At 43.1% G+C, this 10,376-nt stretch overlaps 1 protein-coding gene across 1 annotated transcript; it reads right to left on the bottom strand.

Moving 5' to 3' along the window:
• Positions 1–252: 252 nt before the first annotated feature.
• MANBAL (mannosidase beta like) lies at positions 253–8,194 on the bottom strand. Its single transcript, XM_073683844.1, has 3 exons — positions 8,060–8,194; positions 4,942–5,106; positions 253–430 (listed from the first exon to the last, which is right to left on the bottom strand). Exons 1-3 carry the CDS (start codon positions 8,180–8,182, stop codon positions 323–325), a joined length of 396 nt encoding a protein of 131 aa, XP_073539945.1. The 5' UTR covers positions 8,183–8,194; the 3' UTR covers positions 253–322.
• Between the last annotated feature and the right edge of the window lie 2,182 nt (positions 8,195–10,376).

The raw sequence follows: 10,376 nt of genomic DNA, 5'->3' as shown, positions 1-10,376 counted from the left end.
AGAAGAAAAAGTAATTGATTATTAGAGACAAACATCCCATGAATTGCACTTTTTTGTTCAATTTCTCAGCGATCTGTAGTGTAAATGATGTCAGGAGTATTATTTTCTACTAACACCATCAAAAATTGTAGCTATAGACATTCCCCTTAGTGTACATTTATGGGAACAGTGATAGAAGTCCGCATAATGTCCTTATAATAACACACAGCAATATGAAAAACAAGAAGTGTTGTCATAGCAATAAAGATAGTGTGAATGTCTGATCAGTCCAGGTAACAGAAAAAAAAAAAAAAAAGAGAGAGGTTTTGTCTTTTGTTCCCGTTCATCGCTTTTTCTTTGTCTCTTTCTTTTGCTTTTTCCCTGCTGTCACCGGTACCGTCTTGGGTTTTTTCACCACTTCTATGATTTTTGCTTCTGGAGTCTCATTATCCTGTGTAATCAACGAAATACCAAATATTAATAATAGGATTACCCAATAGACCCAATCTATGAACCTCATAACTTTTATGCTTCCAGATGAAGTTTGTAACCTAATAAGCAGATGTAAGCCACAAGTGATTTTTATGTGCAATGTCTGCCAGTATTTCTATGTCCTGCTCTGTAAGCTGCTTTCCATCTAAACTTTTGTGTTTCCAATACACATTTCTCAAAAAAATTAAAGTAGTTGGACACTACTTTTTTATTAGGATAGGCCATCAATATCTGATTGGGGTACGACACCGGGAACCCCCACCCCCCCACCGATCAGCTGTTACTGGCTTTAAGTTCTCGGTTGCTGCCGTAACACAGCAGCTCTAGTAAAACTATAAGAAATGAGAAAGGTTTGGTATAGCTCACCATGCTGTTGCAATCGATGCTTGCAGTTGGAATACTCTGGAGGGTGCCGATACCACTTGTGAAAGCAGCTGAGTAGAAAAGTGGAGGGTGGGGGGTGAATTCGATCCATCATGACCATCCAGATAGTAAAAAAATTGTACTTTATTGTAATTCCATTAGAAACGATGAAGAACAAACCTGATGCGTTCTAGCACACCGTGTGCCAGAAACGCGTCAGGTTTTGTTTTTAATGGAATTACAATAAAGTACAATTTTTTACTATCGGACGGTCGTGCTGGATCGAATGGGGGGATTAAACTATAGCGGACGTGGCCGGGTACTGCAGATCTATCCCCTGTTCATTAGAATAGGAGGTGGACCTGCAATACCCAGTTGTAGCCACTATAGAAATGACGGAGCTGTTGTCTTCCAGCAGCATCCAAGAACTTCTGACAGCCGTATCAGCCGATCACAAGGAGTGCCGTGTGTCGCACACCCACCGACCAGATAGTAATGGCCTATATATATATATAAAAAAAGAAGTGCTGCTGAATTTATATAAAATACAAATAACGGTCGAAACACATCGTTTGTTACTGCTTTTCCCTGACATGCATATGGAATTTTAATGAAGATTAAATAAAGGATTCATATTTTTTTATACAAATCCAGCAGTACTTTTCCTATTTTCATATTCACTTGCTGAAGCTGACAAGTTTTCTCTGTGGATTTCAAGACTGCTGAGCATATTTATTGAGCCAATATTGGTGGGCATATTTTTCTAAATGTTGCATTGATAAAAGGTAAAGGTCAACCCCTTTAAGAGAACAGTTGCATATTACAGTATCACTGCAAGTCCAAAAAAATTCAGGGATATCAAGCTGTCAAGTTAGGAAGCAGAAGAAAGTGAGAATTAATTTCACCTGTTTTGCTGTAAATTAAAGAAACAACAGGAGCACTGGAGAATCAATGGCCAAAAATGAATGGTTTTGCAGGTGGTGTCCCCAGGCAGTTACTCTCTTCATATCCTTCCTGACTGATTGCTCTGTGCTTATGCTAGTGTCTTTGTCACTACTGGTAGCTTGAGGCAGTAGATGCAGCCCATCCAGGCTGCACAGGTAGCCCAGCTCCTCCGGTATGCCACATCCATATGTGCCAGAAGGTTTAGCTGGTCTCCCAGTATTATCTGAAAAGCATGGAGCAGGAATTAGGAGAGGAGAATCGGAGAGTGCAATCGAAGGGCATAGTCCCAGCAGCAGGACTGGTATCTGCTCCTATGTGTGAAGGAGGATAAGAGGAGCATATGTCAGGACCCTACAAAATAACCTCCAGCGGGCAACTGGTGTGCCTGTCTCTAACAAAATTATCAGAAACTACATGAGAGTGGCTTCAGGGCCCAACACCCTGTAGTGGGATCTGTGCTCACAGCCCAGCACTGTACAGCTTAAATAGCATTCACTAAAGACCAACAGAAATGGCAGATCTGCCATTGACTTCCCTTTCTCTTCAGGGATGAGAGCAGGTTCACACTGGGCACATGTGACAGACACGAAAGACTCTGGAGATATGGTGAATGTTATGCTGCCTGGAAATCATCCCTCATGATGAGTTTGGCGCTGGATCACTAATGGTCTGGGGAGACAAATCCTTGGAGGGTTGCACAAACCTGCATGTGATGGCCAACACTACCCTGATTTCTGTTAGGTACTTAAATGTCATGGGTCCTGGATCCCCCAGGTGTAGGACAAAGTCTGGCCTCATGCCCTTTTGTCTTGAAAGGCAAAGATATTGATGCAATTAGTTGATCCTTATGTTCTCCAGATCCAAATCAAACTGAGAACCTCCGAGACATTATATAACAGTGCATCCATGGGTGATATATATTGCAGGAGCTCACTAATGTCCTAATCCAGGTCTGGGAGGAGCACATCATGAGCCATCTCAGAGGAGAATGCCAGATATCGTCAGGAGTGCATACATGCACGCAGGGACCATACACACTACTGAGTACCATTATGAGTTTTGGATGAAATTCATGCAAATTGGTTCCACCTGTGATTTAATTTATTACTTTGATAATTGAGGTGATTTGGAATCCAGCTCTCATTTGGTTGATGATTTTGATCCCTCCTGATCGCTGATTTTGTCATTTAGTTCTCAATGAATTACACAATTTATATCAATAAAGATTTTCATTTTTCAAGATCAAAGGTGTGATTTAAGTGTTCCCTTCATTTTTTGGAGCAGTGTATATCTCTATGTTACCCTATTTTTAGTGAAAAAAAGTGATCAATACAGGAACAGTGGATTACATAGCCACAGAACAAGCAACAGCTAAAATGGGGATTCTAGCCATTCTTCATCCACATGTATCTGTGTTTCCTATACAGTTGTATGATGTGGAAGCGCACATACCTGGCCACCAGTCCATGCAACTCATCCTCACTGCAGCCGTCCAGCAGAAAAATTACTACAGTTCTTATTGGAAATGTAAAAGGGGGTTTGCCAGAAATACAATACCTTCCTATATAATAATACAGACCTTGGCTTTACACTTTATTATTTAGGAGTATTTAAAAAAAAATGTGTAATTTGTACTGGGTATTCTGTCATTACTATCTGACCATAATGTGCCCCCTAAAAGCAGTTGAGCATAGAATCATGGTGGGCTTCTCACATAAACTGGCATGGCTTTGTAAGCTTCTTGACACAGTTCCTAATAGGCTGTGGAGTGAACACATAGATAGGGATCATCCCTTTTGATATCGTTAACAATGCAGCCAGGGGTCCTGAAACCCTGGGGAGCATGTATAGACTATAAATTGCCTCTACTAAAGACATGTACTGTATTAGTCTATGCATGCTCCCCAGGGTGTCAGGAGCAGGGCTGCATTATTCATAGGATCAAAAGAAGAGGATAAGTGCCAGCAATGTACACTATCTATGCACCTCACAGGGTGTCAGCAGATGTCCAAATAAGTAGTTCTTTATGGCGGAGACCCCTGCAGCCAGGACCCTGGACACCCTGGAGAGTGCATAGATAGTGTATATTGTCTGAACTTTGCATCACTATTTATTTAGTGAATAATGAAGGCAGCAATTCTGACCCCATTGACACCTTGGGAGTGTGTATAGGCTGTATATGACCTGGACTGAATTTCAATGGAGGGAATGTATAGTGGGCTAGTTCTCCGGTTTCCTCCCACACTCCAAAGACATACTGATAGGGAATGTAGATTGTGAGCCCCAATGGGGACAGTGCCGATAATGTCTGTAAATTGTCTGAATTGTAAAGTGCTGCGGAATATGTTGGCGCTATATAGATAAAAAGATTATTATTCTAGTATATACCCTTTCCCCAAGGTGCCTAGAGCAATGTCTGCATTGTTCATTAGCTCAAAATGGATGTAGAACGCAGGCAATACCCACTATCTATGTGCTCCCCAGGCTGCAACATTCATACCATCAAAAAGGAAGTAAAGGCCCCCATGCATATTAGACTAATGTTGGCAGAACCCTCTGATATCAACCAGTTCGGCCAAAAGTCTAATATGTATGGGAGCGCCAGCCAACTGATCATCGGGGAAGATGTCAACTGGGCATGTTCAGTTTCGGACTGCCGATCGCATTGTCTCCCGGAAATAAGCCGCCGCCATACCTATCTGGCAACAGCTTTGTCAAAGAGAAAACAGGAGCGCTCAACCAAACGAAAGTTGGCTGAGATGGTTGTCGACCAAGCCAAACGATTAGCCGAAGCATCATTCAGCGACAGCCATGTTATGTGTATGGCCAGCTTAAGATGTGATGCTGAGCAAGTGCTACCAGCAAAACGCACAGGAATCTTCTGTTGACTGATGTCCTAATATGTGGTAGGGAAAAGCATAGAATGGTTTATATTACATATAATCACATTTGTGGGAAATTCCCTTTAACAAGACTAATCGGTAGACATGGTAAATACACAGGTTTTTTTTAATACAGTTATTATCGGTAGATGTGGTCACATTCTGTACTATGTAGGTTTATGGAGGAAACCTGCATCAAAAATCAACCACACCTTTTCAGACTAGTATTTGGGATTTTGTGCCCAGTATCCAATTAAAACAATTCGTTCAGGTCACTCACCATTTCCTGTGACTTGCTCCCAGGGAATATAATTGCCAAAATGCAAATAAGCTGGAAAATTGCTCCACAAAAGAGTCCATAACGAAGCAAAGTCTCTAGGAAGGTCGGCTCAGGAATGTCAGGTGGTGAGAGATCCAGAGGTTCTGGCATTGTGCGGGATGTCACCTAACAGCATGGAGAACAGCATGTTATACTCATGGATTCGTATCTTACACATACCCGCATTCTTCCTATGACTGCTGACTCATGAACAGTCCTACTAAACGGAAGGATAAGTACAAGATGAGGGTGAAGAGGACAACGCTGTGGTTTAGGATGGCACCTCACACAGTTAGGATACTCTCACCTCAGCTGAATCTGCCATGATGGGAAACCTTCACCCATCAAGTAATATTTACATGAAACGATTTTGTGTTATGGTTTTTTTTGCCACTGATTATTCCAAAAATGCTGAAAAATTGCAGGCTGTTTTTCTTCTTTTGTTTGTGATAATCATGGTTAAAAAAAGCTACAATATTGCGTGAATACCCAATTAATAAAATATGACCTGCTGGGCCTGGAGATTGTGTTTATAAATGGCTCTCAATATTTATTGCCTGCATATTCTGCAGCGGTATCGGCTATATCCATTAGTAGTTTTCAGGGCCAGTAGTGAGAATAACCCTTTAAAGGTCTGTCACCCAAAAACGCTAATTAAACCACTTATATGTATGTAGGGCACCCCTATAAAAATCATACCTGTAGTATAGATTTTAGTCAGCAGAGAAATACAATGTATTTAGTATGCAAACGATGGGGTTTTGGCATGACCAAGAGCTTAGTGCACTGCTACACCCCTTCAATTTGAATACTGAGCACTTAGCCATATCTTAATTGACTGAAGTCAATTAGTGGCTCTGAGCCTCCGCAGTAACACTGCAGGAAACTAGCTGTGCTCAGTGTCAGTGTGCAAGTGGCGCGTGGATTGGCACCTGCCGTGTCAGTTCTCATTGCTGGCTCCTGTCTGTGCCCAATGCTCGGGGCTGTACTGCAAACAAGAGCCAGTGATGAAAGTCTGCAACGACACAATGCGAGCGTAGCTTAGCTCCTGCAGTGTCCGTGTGGGCTCTCATTGATGGCTCCTGTCTGCGGCTGTTGCCTGGTACCATACTGAAGACTGTCAGACTGTAACCAGTAATTAGAGTGCACACTGAGCTAGAGCAGTGTCACTACATAGGTGCGGAGCAGCAGATTAAGTGCAAGCAGACTCGCCTGTGTGCTGTCAGTCAGTATGCAAATTTAGAGGACATGGTACACTGAAGTCCCTTTATTTGTATAAGAAATACATTTTTTTTTCATTCTGGCAACTAAACCACTAAAATGTATAGTGCTGGTGAAAAATTTTTTACATGTAAAATCTGGGTCATGATTTCACTTCTTAAGGCCTCTTTCACGCATCCGTGTATCCAGTACGTGTGGTGTCCATTTCCATACGTACTGGAGACACTTGACACTCGCAGACCCATTCAAATGAATGGGTCTGTGCACATGTCAGTATGTTTCCACGGATCATGTGTCTGTGGGCAAAACAAACTCACATGTCTGTTTTTTACCTACAGCACAGGCCGCAAAAAGTCCCACACACGTGCACACTGATGACACACGGATGACATCCGCATATTCTGCCCCTGCTGTGCCCAGCAAGTGTGAAATAAGAATAAAATAAACATTATATTCACCTTTACACCTAATTCCCTGAAGCCATTGTCTCCTGTAAAAAAAATAAAATGAAAAACAACCATAATACTCACCTGTCTGACATACTGTCCCACGCTGTAATCCATCTGACCGACCATTCTGCATCAGCGTCTGTGGTGGCTTGAGGCGACTGCACATGCTGAGGCGCAGGGGAGAATGACTCGCTGCAGCGAGGCGCCCCTGAAATGCGCTGAGCTCACTGAGTGACAGGACACCGCTCAGTGAGCTCAGCGTAGGTCAGGAGCCTGTTAGCTGGAGTCATTCTCATCTGTTCCTGAGCGTGTGTGGTCACATGGATTACACAGTGGGACACTTATTTCATCTTCGGACAGGTGAGTATAAGGAATTTTTTTATTATATTCTTATTTTTACACTTGGAGACAGCGGGAGCAGATTACTACTCTCATCATTGTCTCCTGCTGGCGCTGATTGCAGCACAAGTAGAGGACAATGATGAGGGCAGCGTTCAGCCAACTGTGCCGCTGATTCCCAGGCGTCGGTATGTGTCACACTGATGTGGCACATGGTTGCTACACGTATCATACACACGGACACAAGTACTGGGTTTTCGAGTACCAGAAATATCTGGATGTGTGAAAGAGGCCTAAAAGTGCACACAATGGGGGAGATAATCAAAAACTGTCTAATAGCAAAACTGGCTTAGTAAAATATAAATACTAATTAATGACAAAATACAAATTGTAATGAAATATTCACAATAAACTACTTGAATGTTAAAATTTTGTGTTTTCGCTGAACTTTTTTTTTTTTTTGTTCGCAATGTATACTACAGGTATGATGTTTATTGGGGCTAAGTGGCCTACACATCTGTATGAGTGGCTTAATTAGCATTTTGGGGGTGACAGACTCCCTTTAAGTTTCTGTCAGCAGATAGGAATGACAACTTTGCAGATGGTCCAATTAGGGGTCCCCAAAACCTATTCCTAGTCAATGGGGTCCATGGGGCATCTCCCATGTACGTCATGTGTTGGATTGTGGCTAATATAACGGGCAGCCATAGTGCCCGATCCCATTAGAAGTCTCTCGGCCCATCAGGCAGCGGTGACAGCCATCATATAGAGGGTTTGGCAGCCATTAGGAGCGAGGTCACAACACTAGTGTCTGTCAGACAGCACAATCAGGTTGCCAAGGCAACAGTACACCAAAGGCTGTGACAGGTGTCACCCGCATTACTACAGGACTGTCTACTGGAAAACGTGCACAGCTTGTACAGCAGAGTGGAATATGTTTGTGCTATAGAAACAATAAACAGGTTTCAGAAGCTGGAAAGTAAGAACAGTGGATCATTATGCCCGGCATAAGAAGGGCACGTCCTCAGAGACAGTCACCTACTGCGTAATACACTGCATTATACACTCACAGACAAAGGCAGCCGCAGCCCCGGCAGATCACCAGGAAGGGATTGTACAGCAGCAGCAGCAGGAAGTGACGAGAAGCTATGGATTGGGATTGTGATGGGAGCAGTGATTGTGTCTGCGCTCATTGCACGCTGGGAAACTGGGATTGGTCTCCATAAAGATGGCGGCCGCCGGGCTCTGTGCTCTGTGCTGTGCCCCTGCAGCCAAGCGAGCTCCGCGCACACCCTGCCTGCTGTACCGGGGCCCGCGCTGCAGCCGTGACGGGGTGTGCTGGGACTTGTAGTTCCACTGAATGTTTGATGGGTAAAGCTATGTGCCCACGTTGCATTTATGAAGCAGAAAATTTCTGCTGCATAAATGCAAGTCCTCTCCTGGAAAAACGCATGCGGAATTCCGCACGCGTTTATCGCGCATTTTTCGCGCGTTTATCATGCGTTTTCCACATGCGGAATTGCCTTGTTTTTTTTATGCATTGGACAAAGGCAATTCCGCTTGCGGAAACGCAAAATTAAATGACATGCTGCGGATTTTTGAACGCGGCATAAACGCTGCGGAAAAATCCGCAGCATGTGCATAGAAGTTGCGGAATCCCATTGGGGACCATGGGGTGCGGATATACATGCGTTTTTCAAGCGTTTACGCTGCGGAAATTCCGCAGCATATACGCTTGAAAAATGCTACGTGGGCACACAGCCTTACAACCGTTACACTGTGTGCAATGAGTAACTGTGTGACAGCAACATAGAAAATAATGAGAACTGTGAACAATGGAAGGCAACAATGGCATAGAGCACACCAAATATCGCCAAATGGCTGGTGAATTTGGCGGCACGTGTGAGGGGTGTGCTGTGCCCACCTCATACACGGGCGCGGCAGTGATGGCGCACACCTCAGTATGATGCAGGTTATGGCTGTCGTAGCCATAACCGTTAGAAAACGGAATAGATTCAATGCAGAACCCAGTTACAATTTGTTGTATTAGCCTATGGCTGCTAATATGTGAAAGAATAAGAATGCTAGTTACTTGACACCTCAGCTACTAGTGACAGAAAGGTAGTTCCAAGCCCATCATATTTGGGGAATTGGGATCTGCAAGTATGGTAGTGAAGATCATAGATCTCCAAGCTCTAGGCTATGCAGCAACTTCTTTGGAAATTTCATCTACGATGAATATAGAAATGTACTTGAATCGATTCAAGCAGCAGCGCAAGAAGCACTCTTCTGTCAAGGATTGCTCACTGGAATCCCCTTTAAAAAAGATCACATGTATCACTTGAAGGCTATGTTCACACTAGGCATTTTTTTCAGCATTTTTTCTGCAGCAAAACCTGCTCTCTTGGCAGAAAAGAAGCAGCTTCAAAAATGCAGATTTTGGTGCGTTTTTTCAGGATGCCAAAGTTCAGCTTTGTTTCCACCACAGAAGCATGAACACAGGTTACCAATGCAAGACATATGTGAAACCATAGTTACCACAATTACAAATATAACAGTGAGGGAAGTAAATTATTCAGGAATAGTTTACCTAAGACATTGGCAGACTATTGAGTTTGTAGGACACTGTTTATTTTCACACTTTGGTCTGCCATTCAGTTGCTCAGGCATTGATCAATCTCACACCTTGGTCGGCCACAGGCATTGTTCAATCTCACACCTTGGTCAGCCACAGGCATTGTTCAATCTCACACCTTGGTCGGCCACAAGCATTGTCCAATCTCACACCTTGGTCAGCCACAGGCATTGTTCAATCTCACACCTTGGTTGGCCACAGGCATTGTTCAGTCTCACACCTTGGTCTGCTACAGGCATTGTTTAGTCACACACCTTGGTAGGCCACAGGCATTGTTTAATCTCACACTTTGGTCAGCCACAGGCATTGTTCAATCTCACACCTTGGTCGGCCACAGGCATTGTTCAATCTCACACTTTGGTTGGCCACATGCATTATTCAATTTCACACCTTGCTCAGCCAATATTTACGTTGTACGCATCACTAATTTAATAAAACTGTACTAATCCTAACTGCCATCTCAGGTGACCAAAGCTAGATGGTTTAAACTTGGGAAAATCACAAGATTAAATGGGTTTCACATACTGTTGTATTTGCTTTTTTTCCCACTAAAAACGCAGCAAAATCTGATACCTGTGTTTTTTGCACTACCCATTACTTTCAATCTAATTGACTTTGCTGGTACTGTAAAACACAGCTGAAAATTTGCATGAAAAAAGCATAACTAAACACTGAAAAATGCCTAGTGTGAAAATAGCCGAACAGTTAATTTTATTCTCTTTACAATACTAGTAAATAAGCATTGTCATTAC

This window comes from Phyllobates terribilis, unplaced genomic scaffold (assembly GCF_046119375.1).
Source record: "Phyllobates terribilis strain yellow unplaced genomic scaffold, ASM4611937v1 Scaffold_5__5_contigs__length_657084704, whole genome shotgun sequence".
NCBI classification, from domain to species: domain Eukaryota; kingdom Metazoa; phylum Chordata; class Amphibia; order Anura; family Dendrobatidae; genus Phyllobates; species Phyllobates terribilis.
The sequence above is the reverse complement of the archived record's forward strand: the minus strand, read 5'-3'. Positions and strand labels throughout refer to the sequence as shown.